The sequence below is a fragment of the Cyclopterus lumpus genome, chromosome 5, assembly GCF_009769545.1.
Source record: "Cyclopterus lumpus isolate fCycLum1 chromosome 5, fCycLum1.pri, whole genome shotgun sequence".
In the NCBI taxonomy this organism is placed as follows: domain Eukaryota; kingdom Metazoa; phylum Chordata; class Actinopteri; order Perciformes; family Cyclopteridae; genus Cyclopterus; species Cyclopterus lumpus.
The window spans coordinates 1,163,636-1,189,492 of NC_046970.1; the positions used below are offsets into that span (position 1 = coordinate 1,163,636).

The 25,857-nt window shown below is 42.1% G+C and overlaps 4 protein-coding genes, 1 long non-coding RNA gene and 1 other non-coding gene across 7 annotated transcripts; 4 read left to right on the plus strand and 2 right to left on the minus strand.

Annotated features, from left to right (window-relative positions):
- Positions 1–1,615: 1,615 nt before the first annotated feature.
- On the minus strand, positions 1,616–6,017 carry LOC117730719 (zinc finger and SCAN domain-containing protein 22-like). The gene is made up of 2 exons (XM_034532657.1): positions 5,715–6,017; positions 1,616–3,921 (listed from the first exon to the last, which is right to left on the minus strand). Exons 1-2 carry the CDS (start codon positions 5,923–5,925, stop codon positions 3,002–3,004), a joined length of 1,131 nt encoding a protein of 376 aa, XP_034388548.1. The 5' UTR covers positions 5,926–6,017; the 3' UTR covers positions 1,616–3,001.
- A 3,186-nt stretch (positions 6,018–9,203) lies between these two features.
- On the plus strand, positions 9,204–10,921 carry LOC117730717 (zonadhesin-like). Its single transcript, XM_034532654.1, has 4 exons — positions 9,204–9,234; positions 9,319–9,377; positions 9,453–10,796; positions 10,867–10,921. Exons 1-3 carry the CDS (start codon positions 9,212–9,214, stop codon positions 10,739–10,741), a joined length of 1,371 nt encoding a protein of 456 aa, XP_034388545.1. The 5' UTR covers positions 9,204–9,211; the 3' UTR covers positions 10,742–10,796; positions 10,867–10,921.
- A 2,861-nt stretch (positions 10,922–13,782) lies between these two features.
- Positions 13,783–17,746, plus strand: gnl3 (guanine nucleotide binding protein-like 3 (nucleolar)). 2 transcript variants are annotated; one of them, XM_034532649.1, is made up of 15 exons: positions 13,783–13,842; positions 14,075–14,133; positions 14,259–14,399; positions 14,493–14,606; positions 14,692–14,772; positions 14,852–14,987; positions 15,082–15,185; positions 15,464–15,614; positions 15,749–15,836; positions 16,011–16,188; positions 16,283–16,425; positions 16,609–16,748; positions 16,843–16,961; positions 17,147–17,213; positions 17,291–17,746. In XM_034532649.1, exons 1-15 carry the CDS (start codon positions 13,830–13,832, stop codon positions 17,371–17,373), a joined length of 1,617 nt encoding a protein of 538 aa, XP_034388540.1. In that variant the 5' UTR covers positions 13,783–13,829; the 3' UTR covers positions 17,374–17,746. The 2 variants fall into 2 exon arrangements, with proteins under 2 accessions (XP_034388540.1, XP_034388541.1); XM_034532650.1 differs by having other exon boundaries at positions 17,150–17,213.
- On the plus strand, positions 15,222–15,351 carry LOC117731542. Its single transcript, XR_004609551.1, has one exon. It is a non-coding gene; the product is annotated as a small nucleolar RNA SNORA47 (small nucleolar RNA).
- Positions 17,285–22,328, minus strand: LOC117730735. The gene is made up of 4 exons (XR_004609482.1): positions 22,204–22,328; positions 19,800–19,845; positions 18,790–18,887; positions 17,285–18,388 (listed from the first exon to the last, which is right to left on the minus strand). It is a non-coding gene; the product is annotated as an uncharacterized LOC117730735 (long non-coding RNA).
- Positions 22,263–25,853, plus strand: spcs1 (signal peptidase complex subunit 1). The gene is made up of 4 exons (XM_034532676.1): positions 22,263–22,401; positions 25,217–25,276; positions 25,353–25,439; positions 25,619–25,853. The coding sequence occupies exons 1-4, from the start codon at positions 22,366–22,368 to the stop codon at positions 25,742–25,744; spliced, it is 309 nt and encodes a 102-aa protein (XP_034388567.1). The 5' UTR covers positions 22,263–22,365; the 3' UTR covers positions 25,745–25,853.
- The last annotated feature ends 4 nt before the right edge of the window (positions 25,854–25,857 follow it).

Genomic DNA, 25,857 nt, shown 5'->3' on the forward strand with positions numbered 1-25,857 from the left:
GAAGTCTAATTTTCTTTTTGCATTTATCAAATTCACAGATAAATGAAAACATCTATTTAAATAACTCGGGATGGAACAGGGACGATTATTATTATTGATCCTATTATGCTCCTTGCTACGCTAGATATTAATTAGCCAGACATGCCAACTGCTGCAGCTTATATTTGATCAGAAAGTCCTCCACCTTAGTGCTGATAAAGGACTCATCTCTGTACTGGTCTTGTTAGACCTTAGTGCTGATAAAGGACTCATCTCTGTACTGGTCTTGTTAGACCTTAGTGCTGATAAAGGACTCATCTCTGTACTGGTCTTGTTAGACCTTAGTGCTGATAAAGGACTCATCTCTGTACTGGTCTTGTTAGACCTTAGTGCTGATAAGGGACTCATCTCTGTACTGGTCTTGTTAGACCTTAGTGCTGATAAAGGACTCATCTCTGTACTGGTCTTGTTAGACCTTAGTGCTGATAAAGGACTCATCTCTGTACTGGTCTTGTTAGACCTTAGTGCTGATAAAGGACTCATCTCTGTACTGGTCTTGTTAGACCTTAGTGCTGATAAAGGACTCATCTCTGTACTGGTCTTGTTAGACCTTAGTGCTGATAAAGGACTCATCTCTGTACTGGTCTTGTTAGACCTTAGTGCTGATAAAGGACTCATCTCTGTACTGGTCTTGTTAGACCTTAGTGCTGATAAAGGACTCATCTCCGTACTGGTCTTGTTAGACCTTAGTGCTGATAAAGGACTCATCTCCGTACTGGTCTTGTTAGACCTTAGTGCTGATAAAGGACTCATCTCTGTACTGGTCTTGTTAGACCTTAGTGCTGATAAAGGACTCATCTCTGTACTGGTCTTGTTAGACCTCAGTGCTGATAAAGGACTCATCTCTGTACTGGTCTTGTTAGACCTTAGTGTTGATAAAGGACTCATCTCTGTACTGGTCTTGTTAGACCTTAGTGCTGATAAAGGACTCATCTCTGTACTGGTCTCGTTAGACCTTAGTGCTGATAAAGGACTCATCTCTGTACTGGTCTTGTCAGATCCACCTCCATGACCACCAATGAGTAAGGTTTGAATGTCTAGAGCTGGGCTCACACGGCTTTATGATCTGATGTTGAGCTAAATCCAGTAATAAAGTCTATAGTTGCTTTTCATTTCCGGTAATATGCAGTTTGAAAGCCATTTAATCATTTAGTTTGATAACAAAACAATAAACAATCTAGAACATATGCCGTGGCAGGTGGCAATTCAACACATGTAAATGTAAAGTACCCCCCCTGGTGGTGTATAGCTGTTACTACAACGACAGAAGAGACGTCTTTTCTTTTTACAAAGTTTCTCGTGACATCACATGACAGGGCTCGTTATGCACAGCTGTAGCATTAGAGTAATTAATAACTAGAGAAAGGCACCGCTGTGACTAACAACGTTAACGATGGCTCTATTATTGGATTCTATTCTTCTATCCACGCATCCCGTCAGCCAGCATGCACAATAACAGAAGACAACTGTATTGTTTTGGCAGCTGTGCTTTTCCCTTTGGGTGATTATATGATTATTAAAAGTGTCACGACTCACAACAGATCGTTACTGCTACAAGTAACAATACCAGACAATGGAAACTCAATTTCTACTTTATTAAAAAATAACATTTAATATGCAATGATACAACACTGTGTGTGCGCAGGTGCGCAAAGTGTCCCGGAGAAGAGTGACGGGCTGCTGGTCAGCTGACGGCGAGCTGTCATTCATCACGCATGGACGGCTCACCACTCCAGGTGTCGTATTGTATTTAGTTCTTCTTCTTGCAGCAGGTTCAGATTGTTCTTTCTGTTTTGAACCGTTAATGTTAATGTCTGCAACAAGCAGGGACAGATTCCAGGAGAAAACCCACCAACCCTGAGTTCCTGACTGCTTGCAACCTTTCTCCAGTCAGACGTACTTAGGCTCCGCCCTCGTGTCATGAATGCAGCATTAGTCCTGAGAGGAGAACGGTGACTGCAGGGTCCGCTGCCCCCGATGACTCCATGACAGACATGTGAAGGACAGTGGTGGAAACACAGGTGAACGTAGATGTGTGCAGACCCCTGAAGAACCACAGATAGATCCAGCTAATACTGTAGGGCCCGTTTAGTGCACGTCGTTGAAAGGAAAACACCACACAACTCCTAAATGAACGGTAGATTGAGACCAGTGGTATTTGACAGAATAGCACGTTAGTGGAGCAGTCTCACAACAGATGGATTCATATTTCAATGGACTTCTGAATGAATTTCTTAGGTGTGAGGTGCAGCACACGGCAGTATTCAGCTCTGCTACGATGTGACAGGAAGTTCAGATAAAGACCAGCTCAGACTTCTCCTTGTAAGTCAGTCACGCTGACAGTTGACGGGCACATTTCGGCGGCTGTTTGGAAGCCTCAATCTTGTGTCATTGTTTAATTGCTTCATAAAATATTGAAAAAGAATTGTGGCAGTGTTACTGGTTGATGCCACGCAGGCGTCAGTTGTCAGGCCGTCGATTCTCAAGTTTAATTGAGAAGACTCTTAATCTTAGGTCGCAAAATAACGATTACGAGATAGATGCCAAGTATGCCGATTTTAAACTCAAGTGTAAACTTATGGATATGAGGCGACTCGTTGATAAGCCGTGACCATGTTGCACATTGTTGCATTTCTCAATTCAGCTTCAAGGCATGTGTGGAAGACTTCGTCATGCTAATTATAGGACTACATAATTCATAAAAGCTAGCTAATAACACAAATTGTGTCTTCGAGATGTAATACTCAGTGACAAGTACAAAATTAAGTAAATGACATACTAAACTGGCTAATACAAATGATATTGAGGGACTGTGGCGTGGAGCAGTGTTCTCCAAGAGCTGCAGAATCTCGAGTTCTTGGACAGTAAACGCCTTGTTTTAATGGCAGCGATTGTAGCTGTTTGTAGGAAACGTCGCTCATCAATATGATTCACAAACTGGTTGTTTGACAAAACACTTGCATCATTGCTGTGAAAAGTATGTTCCCTCGCGGCTATGGGTCTGGAGATGCCTTTTGATTTTGTCAGAACGGCTGAAGCATTTGCCACACACGGGGCAACTGTACGGCTTCTCCCCCGTGTGGATCCTCATGTGCACCTTCAAGTGAGCCATCTGCGTGAAGCCCTTCCCACAGATCTGACAACGAAAGGGTTTTTCTCCCGTGTGGCTACGCTGGTGCTCCTGGAGTCTGCCAGAGGAGCTGCAGCATTTCCCACAGACACCACAGCGATACGGTTTTTCTCGAGTGTGCACTTGTACGTGCACGTGCAGGTGGCCGACGTGACTAAACGCCTCGCCGCAAACCTTGCAGCAAAAAGAAGACATGTGGCCTTGTTGGGGGGATTTTTGATGAGGGCAGTCCACCGCATTGGCTCCTTGGTTGCGCATTTGAGAGGCCTGTCCTCTGTTGGCTCCACTTCCATTTCCCTTCACACCACCCATCTGTCCTCCATTCTCCCCCCCGATAATGTCAATGTTGTTCTCATTTGAACAGTTTGGGTTGACTGGTGCGAGTGGCTGGGCGCCGCTGTTGGAAGAAGTCGAGCCTCTGTGGGCTCCTCCGCTCTCGACCTTTACATGCCGCGATGAGCCTCGAGGAGCAGGATCTCTCTCCCTGTTCTCCACACCTTGACTCTGAGGGAGGGTGGATGTGTGGGGGCCCTCCTGAGGATACTCACTAACAACACGCGGGGGAGGGAACAAGTTCTCTGGTGTGGTGCAAGAGCCATGACCACGAAGCTGCTCCTCTCCTTGGCTGGCCCGGAGATCTCTTTTATCCTTAATCTGAAGAGGGATGCGCTCTTCATGCCCCATGCTGGGACTCCACTCACGCCGTGGGTGCTCACCATCCTCCTCGTCCAACAGCGGCATGGACGGCCGATCTGCCAACATAACAAGAGGAAGAGGTCAGATGAAAACATATACTTCATTGCTGTAAACATAAGAGTGCACTGTGATTGTTGTGTTTGTTGATACTTTCAGAGGAAGGTGAACCAGCTACTGCTTCTGGAAAGTATCTATCATGCTGAGCATTTAAGGAAGAGGCCATAAGAGCACATCGTAATGCTACTCATAACACATAATAGCACCTTTAGCATTACTTATCATACATGATTGCACCTTTAGTATTACCCATCATACACAATAGCACTACTTATACTCATAATTCTTAATAGCACCTATTGCATTATTTATAATACATAATAGCACCTTTAGCATTACTTATAACACATAATAACACATTTAGCATTACTTGTCATACATAATAGCATCTTTAGCATTACCTATTATCCACAATAGCATTACTTATCATACTCATAATACATAATAGCACCTTTGGCATTACTTATCGAACACAATAGCACGTTTAGCATTACTAATACTACATAATAACACATTTAGCATTACTTATAATACATAATACTTAATAGCACCGTTAGCATTACCTATTATCCATAATAGCACCTTTAGCATTACTTATCATACATAATAGCACCTTTGGCATTACTTATCGAACACAATAGCACGTTTAGCATTACTAATAATACATAATAACACATTTAGCATTACTTATCATATTCATAATACTTAATAGCACCGTTAGCATGACCTATTATCCATAATAGCACCTTTGGCATTACTTATCGAACACAATAGCACGTTTAGCATTACTAATAATACATAATAACACATTTAGCATTACTTATAACACATAATAACACATTTAGCATTACTTGTCATACATAATAGCATCTTTAGCATTACCTATTATCCACAATAGCATTACTTATCATACTCATAATACATAATAGCACCTTTGGCATTACTTATCGTACACAATAGCACGTTTAGCATTACTAATACTACATAATAACACATTTAGCATTACTTATAATACATAATACTTAATAGCACCGTTAGCATGACCTATTATCCATAATAGCACCTTTGGCATTAATTATCGAACACAATAGCACGTTTAGCATTACTAATAATACATAATAACACATTTAGCATTACTTATAACACATAATAACACATTTAGCATTACTTGTCATACATAATAGCACCTTTAGCATTACTTATAACACATAATAACACATTTAGCATTACTTGTCATACATAATAGCACCTTTAGCGTTACCTATTATCCACAATAGCACTTTTAGCATTACCTATTATCCACAATAGCACTTTTAGCATTACCTATTATCCACAATAGCATTACTTATCATACTCATAATACATAATAGCACCTTTGGCATTACTTATCGTACACAATAGCACGTTTAGCATTACTAATACTACATAATAACACATGTAGCATTACTTATAATACATAATACTTAATAGCACCGTTAGCATTACCTATTATCCATAATAGCACCCACACGGTGTGTTATTATTAGTCCACCACTACGATAGAAGCGCACACAGGGTCCGGACAGAGCGGTGAGCTAGCCGGCTAAGCTAGCTGCTCGGCTAACGAACAAAGGTTGCTAGCTAGCCGCTCCTCGGCAGCAGCAGCTCCAGTCCACGAGCTCGCTGGCGGCTGAAAGCACCTGGTTTGAAGGTGAGGTCCCCGCGACACCGTGTGTTGTGTTGTGGCACTTTGTTTCTGCCCGCGGTCCTCCCTGAACCCCACAGCCCCTGAACCCCCCACAGCGGAGCTAACCTGGCCATGTCTCCATCCCAGCGTCCCGCAGCCTGCGTCTCAAGTGGTCGTTCTCCCGCTCCCGGATCGCGATCTCCTCCTGGTACTCCAGGATCGTGTCCTCCACAGACTTGTAGATCTCCTGCGCAGCGAGCATGAGCCGCTCAGTCAGAAATACGTTCAGGAACTGCAGTTTGGTCATTTTCTTGGGCTGCACAGCTCTCGCTACCATCCAAAATGGACCAAAACGATGCGCGACCCTGTCACGTGACCCGGAGTTCCGTCTTCTTCTTCTGCTTCAGCTTCTTTTTGTTCTTTTGCTTCTTTTACTGTTCTTTTTTTCTTCTTTTTGTTCTTCTGTTTCTTCAACTTTTTTGTTGTTGTTGTTATTCTTCTTTTTCTGCTAGTTCTTGTTCTGCTTCTTTAACTTTTCTTTTTTTACTTATTGTTTTTTTGTTTTGTTTTTCCTTTTTGTTGTTCTGTTTCTGGTCCTTGTTCTTCTGCTTCTTCTTTTTTTATATTTTCTTCTTCTTCATGTTTTCTTACTCCTGCTTCTTTTTGTTCTTCTGCTTCTTCTTCTTCTTCTGTTTATTCTTCTTCTTATTCTCCTGCTTCTTGTTCTTGTTCTAATACTGCATGATGATGCATTCAGGTTCACTTCAGTTACATGATGATGCATTCAGGTTCACTTCAGTTACATTATGATGCATTCAGGTTCACTTCAGTTACATTATGATGCGTTCATGTTCACTTCAGTTACATGATGATGTGTTCAGGTTCACTTCAGTTACATGATGATGTGTTCAGGTTCACTTCAGTTACATGATGATGCATTCAGGTTCACTTCAGTTACATGATGATGTGTTCAGGTTCACTTCGGTTACATTATGATGCATTCAGGTTCACTTCAGTTACATGATGTGTTCAGGTTCACTTCAATTACATTATGATGCGTTCAGGTTCACTTTAGTTACATGAAGATGCATTCAGGTTCACTTCAGTTACATTATGATGCGTTCATGTTCACTTCAGTTACATGATGATGTGTTCAGGTTCACTTCAGTTACACAATGATGTGTTCAGGTTCACTTCAGTTACATGATGATGCATTCAGGTTCACTTCAGTTACATTATGATGTGTTCATGTTCACTTCAGTTACATGATGATGTGTTCAGGTTCACTTCAGTTACACGATGATGTGTTCAGGTTCACTTCAGTTACATGATGATGCATTCAGGTTCACTTCAGTTACATTATGATGCATTCAGGTTCACTTCAGTTACATGATGATGCATTCAGGTTCACTTCAGTTACATTATGATGCGTTCATGTTCACTTCAGTTACATGATGATGCGTTCAGGTTCCCACCAGTTACATTATGATGCGTTCATGTTCACTTCAGTTACATTATGATGCGTTCATGTTCACTTCAGTTACATTATGATGCATTCAGGTTCACTTCAGTTACATGATGATGCATTCAGGTTCACTTCAGTTACATTATGATGCGTTCATGTTCACTTCAGTTACATGATGATGCGTTCAGGTTCCCACCAGTTACATTATGATGCGTTCATGTTCACTTCAGTTACATTATGATGCGTTCATGTTCACTTCAGTTACATTATGATGCATTCAGGTTCACTTCAGTTACATGATGATGTGTTCAGGTTCACTTCGGTTACATTATGATGCATTCAGGTTCACTTCAGTCACATTATGATGCGTTCAGGTTTACTTCAATTACATTATGATGCGTTCAGGTTCACTTTAGTTACATGAAGATGCATTCAGGTTCACTTCAGTTACATGATGATGTGTTCAGGTTCACTTCAGTTACATGATGATGCATTCAGGTTCACTTCAGTTACATGATGATGTGTTCACGTTCACTTCGGTTACATTATGATGCATTCAGGTTCACTTCAGTTACATGATGTGTTCAGGTTCACTTCAATTACATTATGATGCGTTCAGGTTCACTTTAGTTACATGAAGATGCATTCAGGTTCACTTCAGTTACATGATGATGCATTCAGGTTCACTTCAGTTACATTATGATGCGTTCATGTTCACTTCAGTTACATGATGATGTGTTCAGGTTCACTTCAGTTACACGATGATGTGTTCAGGTTCACTTCAGTTACATGATGATGCTTATAGGTTCACTTCAGTTACATTATGATGCGTTCATGTTCACTTCAGTTACATGATGATGTGTTCAGGTTCACTTCAGTTACACGATGATGTGTTCAGGTTCACTTCAGTTACATGATGATGCATTCAGATTCACTTCAGTTACATGATGATGCATTCAGGTTCACTTCAGTTACATTATGATGCATTCAGGTTCACTTCAGTTACATGATGATGCATTCAGGTTCACTTCAGTTACATTATGATGCGTTCATGTTCACTTCAGTTACATGATGATGCGTTCAGGTTCACTTCAGTTACATGATGATGCATTCAGGTTCCCACCAGTTACATTATGATGAGTTCAGGTTCACTTTAGTTACATGAAGATGCATTCAGGTTCACTTCAGTTACATGATGATGTGTTCAGATTCACTTCAGTTACATGATGATGCATTCAGATTCACTTCAGTTACATGATGATGCGTTCAGGTTCACTTTAGTTACATGAAGATGCATTCAGGTTCCCACCAGTTACATTATGATGTGTTCAGGTTCACTTCATTTACATGATTATTTATTTTTTACTCAAAAACAAGGTAAAAGTGCATGTACATGATGTCTTATTAGCCTTAAATAAATGGTGTTATTGTGTTTGAAGGAAGTTGTTATTAAGGTGTAACAGAATTGGGTGAAATATCCACTTTATATTCTTTAAATAACAGTCAAGATGGGGTCCATTTTGACACCGTAAAGTGGGATTACATGCTGCCAATAGACAGAAAAATGATTCAAACAGCATCCTCACTAAACTTTGACATATACCAATCTGTAATAAGTCAAATAAAGTCAATGGTGACTTTATAATAATAATATAAAGTCAACATAATTAATTGTTTAATTCCATTTTCACTAAAAACACAGGGTATACTTTTATGTAAGCACAGCCCATTGGCCCTAAAGTCCAAAAAGATGGGAAGTAATGGTTTGTAGTGAGACTGAAGTTGTGAAACAGGATTAAATTGCAATGTATTCAATATACTTTAAATAACATCCAACCCAGACCCCAGAGGACAAAAGGTGTACGAGGGGAACTAACTATGACTTTTTATGGCTGTTGAAAAACAGCTTTGAAAGTTTTAAATAAAGTATATTCAATTAAATTTCTTTCTGATGGGGTCTGGAAAAAAGTCCTAATAAGGTGTCCAGTGTGGACCTCTGTGGCGCTGCAGCTTCCTGGATTGGTTGATTGATTGATCGGTTGGTTGACTGGTTGATTGACTCTCAGGTGCTTCAGGAGCATTCAGCAGTGATTGGCTGCAGGTTGCATTAAATGCTCCCGTGCTGCTGCACACTCACAGAGCAGCGTTGAACACAGAGATGGCTTGTGGAGTTCCTTTGGGGTGAGTTTCTTTTGCAGCTATTTTCAGTGTTTGTTTTTTAAGCTTCTGTACTGTTTCTGACTGGATTTCTTTATTTGTCTGCAGGATCTTGCTGATTTGTTTAGTTCAGGCAGAGCATGTGCGTTGTCTGTGGGCTACACAAGGTGAGCACCACACTCATGTCACTCGTATCGGTGTGATTTACTAGCTGTAGATTTATACTCTTGTTCCTCTTGCAGCTCGGGGACAGAGCGGCAACACATATGTTGGCTTCTCGCAGCAGAGGGGTGGGCTAGCTGGCAGCTATCCCCAGAATCGACCCGGACAGGCCTCTGGTTCTCCTGGCTTCGCCCAGAGCAGTGGCTTCAACACAAACCCTGAAGTTAGCAGTGGTCATAGCCAGAGGTTTCCCAGTAGCCGCTACACACAAACCGCTTCACGGCCGGCTCAAAGGGGCTTTGCTTCAGGCAAGTTGGCTCCGAGCGGCTCTGAGTCAAAGCCTGATTGGCCACCGACCAAGTTGAATGAGGCACACGTGCAGAAGATGCCCAAAAAGCAGCCGTTTGCCTTCTCTGGTTCTATTGCTGGTGGCAGTTCTCTCAGCAAGTACAATCGAACACCGATTAGCAAGAAGAGACCTGGACCCGGTCAGCAGGGTTCACCAGGTACTAGCCCGTATCGGTCCAGCAGTTCTGCATCTCTTCAGAAGCCTAGAGAAAGCTTCAAGTCTTCAGCTGTTTCTGAAACGCCAGCCTCCTCTGGGAGGGAAGGTTATTCTACGGAGTCTTCCAGCCCGTCGGGAGCCGGTGCGTCACGAAGAATCCCAGTTCGGACCAAGACCTCAGCCAGTGCCGCTGCTAGAAGGGTGTCTTCACGTCGTAGTTCTGTAGGCTATAGACCTAGACCCGACTCCAGCCAGACTCTGGCTGTGAACCCGTACACAAGCAAACGGGTTCCTGTGAATGTCCGTGACCCCCCTTCCTCCAAGACCAGCAGTACGGGGACCTCTGGTCAGGGGTTCGCTCCGTCCACAACCCACAACATCCCTCAGCGCTTCGGTGGCTTCGCTATCAGACGGCTGAAGGAACCTGCTGACCAGAAGGTAGTGAGTGTCAGGGAGCCGCAGCAGACCTACGTGGCCCCCCAGCGTCCCCTTGCACCTCCTCTGCATCAGGTCTATGCCGCACCCCAGCGTCCCCTTGCACCTCCTCACCGGCGTCCCCTTGCTCCTCTGCATCAGGCCTCCGTGGTGCCCCAGCAGCCCCTTGCCCTGCAACATCAGGTCTACGTGGCCCCTCAGCGTCTCCTTGCACCTCCTCACCGACGGCCCTACGTGGCCTCCCAGCGGCCCCTTGCTCCTCTGCATCAGGCCTCTGTGATGCCCCAGCAGCCCCTTGCCCTGCAACATCAGGTCTACGTGGCCCCTCAGCAGCCCCTTGCACCTCCTCACCGGCGGCCCTACGTGGCGGCCCTGCAGCATCAGGCCTACGTGGCCCCCCAACGGCCCTCTGCATCTTACAGGTCCTGAGTGTCCGTCCGGGGCCAGTTGGAAGAGGATCAGGCCCCGTGAGGGACCGTAGCAGGTGAGTGCTTCCTTACGTCTTGCTGTTCAAGGAACTTAAATATGGTTTCTAACGTTCTTTCTTCTTCCAGATGGGCGCAGTCCTGGGATGGATGTCTGGTGTTTTTGAATAAATAAATAATTTTACATCTTGTTTTGTGTCTTGAATTCCTCTTCGTGGTAAATGCCCAGCATGTCTGCATAATGCTGACTGTTTGGTATCTTGTGTTAAGATGCATTTAAAAAATAAATGGAAAATGTTTAAAGCAACACAAATGGCTTAAACGCTGCATCTCTGGCTCTGTAGGAAAGGGGGCGGGCCTTCAGTGTCCAGGGGCCCGTTGACTAATCTGCTTGTGATGGTAAACTTGTACAGACGACGTCTCCCCAATATTCAGCTGGGTTAATTGTTCTAGATTACAACGCTGCTCAAAGGCTGTAGCTTAAACAACTTTTGTGTTTTATTTTACCCAATAATTATATAATCTACGCCCTCTAATCACACACTTGTTTCATGAGTGATTTCACAGGTTTAAGTGAACATTTGCAAAGCGTTACTCCAATATTTCAGTCTTATTCCATTCTTTGCTAAGGAGAGATTATTGTTAAATATTTACAAATGTTCCCTTTATTCCACCAGAAGCTCAATCTGTACAAATGTTTTTATATAGGGAGTTATGACTCCTTTATTTGTCATTAGTTCAGTTTGCAGTCGGACACGTTTCCAACTCTACTTACTGTCTATGATGATTTACACAAGAAGTACGTTATTACATCAGTCGGTATTCAAAGCAACGCACAGATACACACACAGATAGATACACACACAGACACACACAGATACACACACACAGACACATACACAAACATACACACGCACATACATATATACAGACACACACACATACATACATACACACACACACAGACACACACACAGACATACACACACACAGACACATACACACAGACATACATACACACACAGACACACACATACAGACATACATACATACACACACACAGACATACAGACACACACAGACATACATACACACACACAGACATACACACAGACATACATACACACACATACACACAGACATACATACACACACATACACACAGACATACATACACACACATACACACATACATACAGACACACACATACACACAGACATACATACATACAGACACACACATACACAGACATACATACACACACACACACACACACACAGACATACATACACACAGACACACACACACACAGACATACATACACACACACACAGACATACAGACACACACACACACAGACATACATACACACACATACACACAGACATACATACACACACACACAGACATACAGACACACACATACACACATACATACATACACACACACACAGACATACAGACACACACATACACACAGACATACATACACACACACACACACAGACATACAGACACATGCACATAGACATACATACACACACACACACACAGACATACAGACACATGCACATAGACATACATACACACACACACTGCTCAATGACCAGGAGACCTTAACTGTGAAAACATCCGCTCCCTAACTGACACTTCACCATTTCTTTCCGGTAATGAGTCTTAAACCTTCGTACACTTCTCTCCAGGTTTGAGTCTTGACCCTCTTTATAAACACACACCTCAGCAATTTATCACAATAAATATACTTCATCCTCCAGTCAGTATAAACCTCTATGAGTTTATTATACTTCATCCTCCAGTCAGTATAAACCTCTATGAGTTTATTATACTTCATCCTCCAGTCAGTATAAACCTCTATGAGTTTATTATACTTCATCCTCCAGTCAGTATAAACCTCTATGAGTTTATTATACTTCATCCTCCAGTCAGTATAAACCTCTATGAGTTTATTATACTTCATCCTTCAGTCAGTATAAACCTCTATGAGCTTATTATACTTCATCCTCCAGTCAGTATAAACCTCTATGAGTTTATTATACTTCATCCTCCAGTCAGTATAAACCTCTATGAGTTTATTATACTTCATCCTTCAGTCAGTATAAACCTCTATGAGCTTATTATACTTCATCCTCCAGTCAGTATAAACCTCTATGAGCTTATTATACTTCATCCTTCAGTCAGTATAAACCTCTATGAGCTTATTATACTTCATCCTCCAGTCAGTATAAACCTCTATGAGTTTATTATACTTCATCCTTCAGTCAGTATAAACCTCTATGAGTTTATTATACTTCATCCTCCAGTCAGTATAAACCTCTATGAGTTTATTATACTTCATCCTCCAGTCAGTATAAACCTCTATGAGCTTATTATACTTCATCCTTCAGTCAGTATAAACCTCTATGAGCTTATTATACTTCATCCTCCAGTCAGTATAAACCTCTATGAGTTTATTATACTTCATCCTTCAGTCAGTATAAACCTCTATGAGTTTATTATACTTCATCCTCCAGTCAGTATAAACCTCTATGAGTTTATTATACTTCATCCTCCAGTCAGTATAAACCTCTATGAGTTTATTATACTTCATCCTCCAGTCAGTATAAACCTCTATGAGTTTATTATACTTCATCCTTCAGTCAGTATAAACCTCTATGAGTTTATTATACTTCATCCTTCAGTCAGTATAAACCTCTATGAGCTTATTATACTTCATCCTTCAGTCAGTATAAACCTCTATGAGTTTATTATACTTCATCCTCCAGTCAGTATAAACCTCTATGAGTTTATTATACTTCATCCTCCAGTCAGTATAAACCTCTATGAGCTTATTATACTTCATCCTTCAGTCAGTATAAACCTCTATGAGTTTATTATACTTCATCCTCCAGTCAGTATAAACCTCTATGAGTTTATTATACTTCATCCTCCAGTCAGTATAAACCTCTCCAGCTCGACAGGGGGCGGAACCTTCGTCACTGGGCGAAACCACCACCAGAAGCGGAAATGACGGAGCCTTTAAGTGGCGCACTCCTCCACGTGTGAAGCAGCGCAGTCACATTGCAGCTCCACGATGAAGCGACCGAGTGAGTAAGCGCCGATGTGAGCCATTAAAACCGCCTTTAAGGCCTTTATTGTTCACTTAATATATTTATTAATCACGAACAGACGCCTTTTTACATTTTAAACTATTTAATCACGAACAGACATTTTTATTTTAACCCATTTAATCACGAACAAACACCATTTTGATTGTAACCCATTTCATACTTAAAACGGTTTGTTGGCTAACAATTAAGTTTTATCTTTTGTCTTTAGAGTTAAAGAAAGCGAGTAAGCGGGTCTCGTGTTCTAAACGCTATAAAATACAGAAAAAGGTAAGAAGTGACTTTAAAGACGTTTAGCCTCGTGCTAACGTCGCTGCTAGCTTATAGCTCCCTGCTAGCTTATAGCTCGTTGCGACTCCTTTTACTAGAAGGGTGATGTTTTTGTGTGTTTGTAGGTCCGGGAACACAACAGAAAGTTAAAGAAGGAGGCCAAGAAGAATCCAGCGAGCAAACGCGTGAAGAAGGACCTCGGGGTGCCCAGCAGCGCCCCCTTCAAAGAGGAGGTCCTGCGGGAGGCGGAGCAGAGGCGGCTGCAGGTGGGCCTCGTGTTGGTGCCGTCTCGGCCTCAAGAAACCGGAAGTGTCCCGGTGAAGCTGTCGTAAACATTGAATTCATTGTTTCCCTCTCAGATTGAAGGAGAAAAAGAGAAAAAAAGACAAACTAAGATAGAGGAGCGAGCCCAGAAGAGGAAAAAAGAGGCTGCAAGTAAAGAGAAGGAACCCAAGGCCAAGAAGGCTCGGCAGGTAAAAGAGAGGCTAAAAACAATCTGCTCAGTGAGGTCTTACTGGACTGTTGACTGACTGGTTGTCTGGGGTCTTGTCTCCATAGGATGTGGTGGAAAAGCTGCCAGAGAAACCGCCTGCCCCCGACAAGAGCTCTCAACACTACCTTTGCTCTGAATTAAATAAGGTAACTATCCCAGCCGGTGTTTTACAGTAGAACATGCTGTCACCTGATCATCTGTAGGCTGACCGCTCTTCTTCTCCAGGTAATTGATGCCTCAGATGTAATAATAGAAGTCCTTGATGCTCGTGATCCACTGGGATGCAGGTGTCCACAGCTGGAGGAGGCGGTGCTGCAGGGGGAAGGCAACAAAAAACTGATCCTGGTTTTAAGCAAAATAGGTAAGTGGACATGAGGCGCTTTCACGTCGACCCCGTCAGGAACCTACTGAATGCAAACGGTCTGGACTCTAAATGGTGATGTTCTGTGTTGTAGATCTGGTACCAAAGGAGAACGTGGAGCGGTGGATACAGTGCTTACAACTGGAGTTTCCAGTCGTGGCGTTCAAAGCATCGACACAAATCGTGGACAAAACCGTGGTAGGAGGTGCATCTGACACGACTACACGTGCAATGTGGAGGACTGAGAAGGTGGAGCAGCTTGTGCTGTTCTAACTGGTTAGAGCCTCCGAGAGCAACACACAAACCACTCGATGAAGTGGCTCTGTCACACGCAGAGCCACTCTGCAGTGTTTGTTGACATCACAAATGTGTGAAATATTCTCCACCGCGTGCATGCTGTGTCATTCACAGCTTCGGCCACTTGACATGCAAAACAAAAAGAATGTTGTTCACTTGTCTGGTAATGTCTTCATCAGCGAGCCAGGAAGCGCAGGATCGTGGCCTCCAATGAAGTCCTGGACCGATCCAGAGCGGCGGCCTGCTTTGGAAGCCGTTGTCTCACGGAGCTTCTGGCTAGCTTGGCGTCAAACACACAGACGGAAGCGTCACTCAAAGTGGGCGTAGTTGGTAAGCACTGCCGGTTGTTGCATAAAGACACAAGCACCGAGTTCTACGGCACCTTGTTTCTCTGGTGTTCATATCTTTAATTTAAAAGTGTCATCTGAATGCTCGTTTTTGATCCGCCTTGTCTTTACCCTCAGGGTTTCCCAATGTGGGGAAAAGTAGTCTCATCAACAGTATGAAGGGGATCCTCGCATGCAATGCCGGCGTCAAGAGAGGCATCACAAAGTGAGTGACATCAAAACTCAATTCCATAATTTCTCAGTGAATATTTAGCTGAATTACATATTCAATGCATTACTATCTTAGTGTTCAAACTTTTTTTTAGATCAACACTTCTCAAGCCCCCATTTTTTGTAGTTTAATCCAACAGTCAAATGTTCCCTGTTTCCACCCCATCAGGTCCATGCAAGAGGTTCACATCTTGAAGAACGTGAAGTTGATAGACAGCCCAGGAGTCGTGGCGTCGCCATCAAACCCGCCTGCCTCCATGGCTCTGAGGAGCCTGCAGGTGGAGGAGGGCCAAGGCAGTGTCCTGGAGGCAGTCAGGACTCTGCTGAAGCAGTGTGACCACAGCCAGGTAGGAGTCAATCACAAGACAGGAGTCCTTGGCTTTGGTTGTTCCCTTGTGATTTTTAAAAATAATTTCAGGTCATGTGTTCTCATGATTTCAGATCATGCTTCAGTATAATGTCCCAGACTTCAGAAACTCTCTGGAGTTTGTCACCCTTTTCGCCAAAAAGCGTGGCTATCTGCAGAAGGGTGGCGTCCCGAACACGGCCCATGCTGCCGCATCGTTCCTTGCTGACTGGACCGGGTAAGTGCATGAAACAAAGAGGGCGGCTGGAGGCATCGGTGTGGAAATGAGGACACAAAACGCAAGTCTGGATCTCATTATGAAGACTTCTAATCCAACTCTGATCCCGCACTGTGCCAGAATGAAGTCATGGTGTAACTGCATGAAGTAAGCAGGCAGTGATCTAATAGTCCGTCTCCTCAGAGCCACGGTGAGCTACCACTGCAAGGTGCCGGAGAACCTCTGCAAGGCGCCGGAGAACCCCGGTCTCCCTGCAGACACGGCGGTGCAGAGCGGCTGGGATCTGAACCTTTTGAAAACGGGCAACGAGGAAACTCTGAAAGGTAAATAATACAATAACACTAAATATTGATGCGACCGACATTGGCTCTCGGAGGCCCTTAAGACTCTTGGCTGAAAACAACATTTGCTTTTTAGGCGTTAAATTCCCAAGCCAGGCCAGCAGCATCGGCTTCATCTCGAAAGGCCCGACGGCCGGTCTGCTGAGTGTCGCCGACTCTGAGGAGAAACCTGTTGCTGCGGAGCAGAACAATGAGGTAATGATGGAAGGTTTAGTCTTCACTGTTACACATGCTGGTCTCCAGGAAATGAGGACAAAAAAACGCAAGTCTCGATTTTATGTGAAGACTCTAATCCAACTCTGATCCTGCTGCTGGAACTCTTTGAATCAAGATGCGTTTGAGGTTTGTTGGACAAGTTGAAACGTCTCCTTTTGTTACAGCAGCCGTTGCAAAGTGCTGAGGAGACGAATGAAACACAAGAACCAGAGGAACCACAGCCACTCAAGAGTAAGTAATGTCCTTTTAATATCTGTATTAATAAAATACGCACCACGTAGAGCTTATTTTTACGTCTCCTCTTCCAGGACCAACGGGCCGTGTGCACTTCCAGTCCGTCCCCGCTGGCGGAGAAGCTGACGCCTACGACTTCAACACCGACTTCAAATGAGCGCGGCTGGCTTTGTCTGCAGTTGGTGCAGACGCACATTTATCAGCGTGCACATGCTGATGTAAAGAACCCGTGTCGGGTGCCTTGAACGCCTCATGGCTCAGAGTCCCGTTTGAAAGGTTTCGGGGTCTGCGTTCGTTCCCTTTTAAACTTTGAATCTGGAAGACGGACAGTTTCCAGACCTGATCCTAGACGACATGCCTCAGCCTCATGTAGTAGTTTGTCTAGGACTCTGTTCCCAGACATGGACTTCATCTATGGTGTGTGTATATATCGACTGGGTTTTAAATGTCCAGAGGTCATTTTGTGTTCATGCAGAATACTGTATATAGACGATATACTATAAATGTAATAAAATCCTCTAAAACCTTAATTTGTCATATTTTTCCAAAAGTGGTTTCATGCTGTTGCTACAGTTTCACTGCACCTTATTTTACACCGAGGAAATATTGCATAATCTACAAAAACAAGACTTGATAACTTACTTCATGTGCCAAGAGGAAAAATATTTACACCTGCAAGGCAATATAAAACCTTTTCTATAACGCATAAGATGGTGTAAACAGATTTCTGTAGAAGTGTGGCTTGATTAGTGGTCTGCATAAAATGCCATTTTAAAAAACAGGCGTTATAAAATGTGCAATGTTACTTTGCTGCACGGCGATAACAATGGAATACTGTTAAAGGATATAAATGTTTAGCATAAAACTACTTTTCCATGAAGTAATGACGGGCTGTGTGCAGTCAAATCCTCTAGTATGCAGATAAAGTGAATTGAGCTGCATGTAAACGGACCTGCTGACGTCATCAGGCTTCAGCTCAGTGTGTCGCCAGGTATCTGAGATGATGCATGGCAGCTCCATGGCAGAGCTCCTGGAAAGAAGTGAGGTAAGAAGACTCATTGGGTACAGAAAAGTGTTCACAGGGGTCCTGAATGAACCACTTCTCCCACACGTCGGAGGAGGTCCTCCCCCGGGGTTTGTAGTGGAGGAGCGGCTTCCAGCACCTGTAGAGCCTGGAAAACATTCAAATAGTTTAACCTTTAATAGTTGGAATTTCTAATATAATTAAACTGGCACAATGCTTTTACAACAAAGCGTCTGTGAAATGACTAGTTCAATATTTTAGGAGGTACATTAATTCCCAATCTTCCAGAGAGTTACATGAGAAGATTGATGCCACTGTCATCCGTTGATATGAACCATCTGTTTAAAAACACTACACAAGCTTGTTACACGTACGCAGCTCACGCCGTGAGTATATACTCATGTGGCCAGTATTGTGGATACTATACGTGGACGTGTCACAATAACCAATACATCATTAACTACAATTAGCTTCTCCGTATCTAAAATGTTGCATCTACAGCCAATAGCTCATTGATTTGAGTTTTCTTTCAAACGAACCAGAACTCACCGTGATGCCTGACGTGCCGCATCAGGTCGATGGGGGGCGACGGGGCTCCGGGGGGTCTGTACAGGTCCTCCCTGAAGGAGCCCACAGCGGCAGCACCACTAACAGGAAGAGTCCACCAGTGAGTAACATACTGGGTGTTCAGCTCCACCAGTGAGTAACATACTGGGTGTTCAGCTCCACCAGTGAGTAACATACTGGGTGTTGTTAGGTTGTAGTGGATTTTATATACACTTGCACATGTAGATAAGAGAGGTTATGTTTTAAATTAATACATAAAGAAAGATATGATAATTAATTTGAGGAATATTCTGAGGAATGTATTATGAAGCATAAGAGAGGATCACTGTTTTATTATTCTGTTTGTTAATGACAAATGTAATGATTAATTGTATGATGCATGGGAATGAATGGATGTTTTGTTGTTTAGACAATAGTTAAAGGGATGCCGATTAAAACCTGATTTGATTTGAGGCATTCTTTGAAGTGGCCAATGGAACTAACCCTCAGGTGTGAACCTTATGTCTTATTCGCTGGTCAGCGTAGCATGCTGTGTCTCTGAAAGGTATTTACATGAATACCTCCACTAACCAATGGGAGCTTAGCTCAGCGAATGGACTGCCAATAAAACTAATTGTGAGACGTGAATTTGGTCTCTTACGTGGTGACGCCAGACAGAAACTGTTGGCTAAGTCAGGAGACTGTGGAAGTGAAGCCATGTGAGCGCGTCCGGGCCTGGACCATGTATGTATACTGATGACTCTTGTTTGTTATGATTAAATAATGATTATTATATATCTCTGGCTTCGGAGCTTCTTCTTCCAAGCACAAGGTAGCTCGAGATTCTCTGAACTCTTACAGTGTTCATGACCTTCATGACCTTCATGACCGCCGTGCACAAAGCAAACACATCTATAGAGCATGTTGAATGGTAATGAAAGACAATTGTTCCTCAACATTAGTATATTATATTCAACATGAGTCTACTAGTTCCTATTGAACTATTGTTTTACCTTTCCTCAGTGTCATGACAACGGCCTCATACGTTCCTCCAGTAGCCTGATAAAAGTACAAATAAAAACATTACAAATGTTAAAGATCTGAGCCCAAGATGCATTAGCTGGCTAGCTACTGAAGACTGAGATAAACCCGCCTTGTGGCTTTAATAATGTGCTTAAATTAAAAACATCTACAAATGAGGTGAGGGAAGCTCCTAAAAGATATCTGATAGGACATTAAGGCTCCTAAAAGATATCTGACAGGACATTTTAACTCCTAAAAGATATCTGATAGGACATTAAGGCTCCTAAAAGATATCTGACAGGACATGTTAACTTCTAATATATATCCGACAGGACATTTTAACTCCTAAAAGATATCTGACAGGACATTTTAACTCCTAATATATATCCGACAGGACATGTTAACTCCTAATATATATCTGACATGACATGTTAACTCCTAATATATATCTGACAGGACATTTTAACTCCTAAAAGATATCCGACAGGACATTTTAACTCCTAATATATATCCGACAGGACATGTTAACTCCTAATATATATCTGACAGGACATGTTAACTCCTAAAAGATATCCGATAGGACATTTTAACTCCTAAAAGATATCCGACAGGACATGTTAACTCCTAATATCTGACAGGACATTTTAACTCCTAAAAGATATCTGACAGGACATGTTAACTCCTAATATATATCTGACAGGACATGTTAACTCCTAATATATATCTGACATGACATGTTAACTCCTAATATATATCTGACAGGACATTTTAACTCCTAAAAGATATCCGACAGGACATTTTAACTCCTAATATATATCCGACAGGACATGTTAACTCCTAATATATATCTGACAGGACATGTTAACTCCTAAAAGATATCCGATAGGACATTTTAACTCCTAAAAGATATCCGACAGGACATGTTAACTCCTAATATCTGACAGGACATTTTAACTCCTAAAAGATATCTGACAGGACATGTTAACTCCTAATATATATCTGACAGGACATTTTAACTCCTAATATATATCTGACAGGACATTTTAACTCATAAAAGATATCTGACAGGACATTTTAACTCCTAAAAGATATCTGACAGGACATGTTAACTCCTAATATATATCTGACAGGACATTTTAACTCCTAATATATATCTGACAGGACATTTTAACTCATAAAAGATATCTGACAGGACATTTTAACTCCTAATATATATCTGACAGGACATGTTAACTCCTAATATATATCTGATAGGACATTTTAACTCCTAATATATATCCGACAGGACATGTTAACTCCTAATATATATCTGACAGGACATTTTAACTCCTAAAAGATATCCGACAGGACATTTTAACTCCTAATATATATCCGACAGGACATTTTAACTCCTAAAAGATATCCGACTGGACATTTTAACTCCTAATATATATCTGACAGGACATGTTAACTCCTAAAAGATATCCGACAGGACATGTTAACTCCTAATATCTGACAGGACATTTTAACTCCTAAAAGATATCTGACAGGACATGTTAACTCCTAATATATATCTGACAGGACATGTTAACTCCTAATATATATCTGACAGGACATGTTAACTCCTAATATATATCTGACAGGACATTTTAACTCCTAAAAGATATCCGACAGGACATTTTAACTCCTAATATATATCCGACAGGACATTTTAACTCCTAATATATATCTGACAGGACATGTTAACTCCTAATATATATCTGACAGGACATGTTAACTCCTAATATATATCCGACAGGACATGTTAACTCCTAATATATATCTGATAGGACATTTTAACTCCTAAAAGATATCCGACAGGACATGTTAACTCCTAAAAGATATCCGACAGGACATTTTAACTCCTAAAAGATATCCGACAGGACATGTTAACTCCTAATATATATCTGACAGGACATTTTAACTCCTAATATATATCCGACAGGACATGTTAACTCCTAAAAGATATCCGACAGGACATGTTAACTCCTAATATATATCTGACAGGACATGTTAACTCCTAATATATATCCGACAGGACATGTTAACTCCTAATATATATCTGACAGGACATGTTAACTCCTAATATATATCCGACAGGACATGTTAACTCCTAATATATATCTGATAGGACATTTTAACTCCTAAAAGATATCCGACAGGACATTTTAACTCCTAATATAAATCGGTTAAGACGCTGCAGCCAAACTGCCAACTCAACACCAACAGTAAAAGCTGCCCGCGCGTTCGCCTGATTGTAATGGTCCGTCTGCTTGCTGTTTACAGTAAAGACTAACGTTATAATATAAGCGCATGCTTAATCTAGGATAGCTAATAAGACACTAAGCATATCGACGAGCAAAGATTTTCACTTACATGAAACCAGATTTACCAAAAAAGTGTGACCCTGCGCAGCTACCTCGAGTCCTCATCGGAGGTCCTTCACAACACGACGTCTCCGTTTGAAACCGGAAGTCGACCGACGAGCGTTTCAACCCAATTCTTTCCGTTTCTGCTCGTTCCCTCCGAAGAGAAACTATGTTGTCGATATTCAAGTCCATTCCCTCGCACATGGTAAGATAGTGGAGCTGTTATATCCACCCCTGCTCTTCTACAAGCTAACGGCAGCTAACTTACTCTTCTACAAGCTAACAGCGGCTAACTTACTCTTCTACAAGCTAACGGCGGCTAACTTACTCTTCTACAAGCTAACGGCGGCTAACTTACTCTTCTACAAGCTAACGGCAGCTAACTTACTCTTCTACAAGCTAACGGCGGCTAACTTACTCTTCTACAAGCTAACGGCAGCTAACTTAGCTTAAACCTAAACTAACGTTGCATTGATAACAGCTGCTCCAGTAAGGCTCATGTTAGGTTGTATTAACCATCCAGTATGGCTCATGTTAGGTTGTATTAACCATCCAGTAAGGCTCATGTTGGGTTGTATTAACCATCCAGTAAGGCTCATGTTAGGTTGTATTAACCATCCAGTATGGCTCATGTTAGGTTGTATTAACCATCCAGTATGGCTCATGTTGGGTTGTATTAACCATCCATCCAGTATGGCTCATGTTGGGTTGTATTAACCATCCATCCAGTATGGCTCATGTTAGGTTGTATTAACCATCCAGTATGGCTCATGTTAGGTTGTATTAACCATCCAGTATGGTTCATGTTAGGTTGTATTAACCATCCAGTATGGCTCATGTTGGGTTGTATTAACCATCCAGTATGGCTCATGTTGGGTTGTATTAACCATCCAGTATGGCTCATGTTAGGTTGTATTAACCATCCATCCAGTATGGCTCATGTTAGGTTGTATTAACCATCCAGTAAGGCTCATGTTGGGTTGTATTAACCATCCAGTAAGGCTCATGTTGGGTTGTATTAACCATCCAGTAAGGCTCATGTTAGGTTGTATTAACCATCCAGTATGGTTCATGTTGGGTTGTATTAACCATCCATCCAGTATGGCTCATGTTGGGTTGTATTAACCATCCAGTATGGCTCATGTTAGGTTGTATTAACCATCCAGTAAGGCTCATGTTAGGTTGTATTAACCATCCATCCAGTATGGCTCATGTTAGGTTGTATTAACCATCCAGTAAGGCTCATGTTGGGTTGTATTAACCATCCAGTATGGCTCATGTTAGGTTGTATTAACCATCCAGTATGGTTCATGTTAGGTTGTATTAACCATCCAGTATGGTTCATGTTAGGTTGTATTAACCATCCAGTATGGCTCATGTTGGGTTGTATTAACCATCCAGTATGGCTCATGTTAGGTTGTATTAACCATCCAGTAAGGCTCATGTTAGGTTGTATTAACCATCCAGTAAGGCTCATGTTAGGTTGTATTAACCATCCAGTAAGGCTCATGTTAGGTTGTATTAACCATCCAGTAAGGCTCATGTTAGGTTGTATTAACCATCCAGTATGGCTCATGTTGGGTTGTATTAACCATCCAGTATGGCTCATGTTAGGTTGTATTAACCATCCAGTATGGCTCATGTTAGGTTGTATTAACCATCCAGTAAGGCTCATGTTAGGTTGTATTAACCATCCAGTATGGCTCATGTTGGGTTGTATTAACCATCCAGTATGGCTCATGTTAGGTTGTATTAACCATCCAGTAAGGCTCATGTTAGGTTGTATTAACCATCCAGTATGGCTCCTCTGTGTTAGGTTGTATTAACCATCCAGTATGGTTCATGTTAGGTTGTATTAACCATCCAGTAAGGCTCATGTTAGGTTGTATTAACCATCCAGTATGGCTCATGTTAGGTTGTATTAACCATCCAGTAAGGCTCATGTTAGGTTGTATTAACCATCCAGTAAGGCTCATGTTAGGTTGTATTAACCATCCAGTAAGGCTCATGTTAGGTTGTATTAACCATCCAGTATGGCTCATGTTGGGTTGTATTAACCATCCATCCAGTATGGCTCATGTTAGGTTGTATTAACCATCCAGTATGGCTCCTCTGTGTTAGGTTGTATTAACCATCCAGTATGGCTCATGTTAGGTTGTATTAACCATCCAGTATGGCTCCTCTGTGTTAGGTTGTATTAACCATCCAGTATGGCTCATGTTAGGTTGTATTAACCATCCATCCAGTATGGCTCATGTTGGGTTGTATTAACCATCCAGTATGGCTCATGTTAGGTTGTAAAACCATCCAGTATGGCTCATGTTGGGTTGTATTAACCATCCATCCAGTATGGCTCATGTTAGGTTGTATTAACCATCCATCCAGTATGGCTCATGTTAGGTTGTAAAACCATCCAGTATGGCTCATGTTGGGTTGTATTAACCATCCAGTATGGCTCATGTTGGGTTGTATTAACCATCCAGTATGGCTCATGTTAGGTTGTAAAACCATCCAGTATGGCTCATGTTAGGTTGTATTAACCATCCAGTATGGCTCATGTTGGGTTGTATTAACCATCCAGTATGGCTCATGTTGGGTTGTATTAACCATCCAGTATGGCTCATGTTAGGTTGTAAAACCATCCAGTATGGCTCATGTTGGGTTGTATTAACCATCCATCCAGTATGGCTCATGTTAGGTTGTATTAACCATCCATCCAGTATGGCTCATGTTAGGTTGTAAAACCATCCAGTATGGCTCATGTTGGGTTGTATTAACCATCCAGTATGGCTCATGTTGGGTTGTATTAACCATCCAGTATGGCTCATGTTAGGTTGTAAAACCATCCAGTATGGCTCATGTTGGGTTGTATTAACCATCCAGTATGGCTCATGTTAGGTTAACCTGTCACTGAGGTTAGGGACAGCTATTTATTTTGCCCACCACCCAAAGAACCTCCATCTGTGCTGATGTTGCTCTTGATGCTGCCTTCATCATGCTATACGTCTCTTGTGTTACAGGATTATAAAGGCCAGAAACTGGCTGAACAGATTTTCCAAGGAATAATACTCATCTCAGCGGTAACTAACCACACAACACACCACACCACTGAGTTTTCACCTGGTGTCAGGTGTACTGATAAACATCTCTTTCCAGGTGATTGGGTTTGTGTATGGTCTGATCATTGAACAGTTTGGGTGGACCGTGTACATCGTCTTGGCTGGCTTCGTTATATCCTGTGTGGTAAGTTGTTTTTCTGAGCGAAGGAACGATGCAATGAACCTTCTGCCATTGTACACTAGTCTGTTCACACCATAGATTAGTACAATTTGACCCGCTATGCACATTGATGCCTGTCTTGTGGTTGTAACCACTTCTTTACCAGCCCACATTTTATAACCTCTTCTTCGGTCCCTGACTAGTTGACGCTGCCTCCATGGCCCATGTTCAGGAAGAATCCTCTGTCCTGGCAGCCAACCATACCAGAGATCAGCGGGGAGTCCATCCAAAAACCTCAGGAAAGTCTCAAGAAGAAGAAACACAAATAACTCCCATCGGTCCGGCTGCTCAGACATCCCTTTGTCTCACTTCGTGGTCACAGTGTTTGATAATGAATTACGTGTGTCCAAATAAACATCTGATATTGTTTCATTTTTATTTA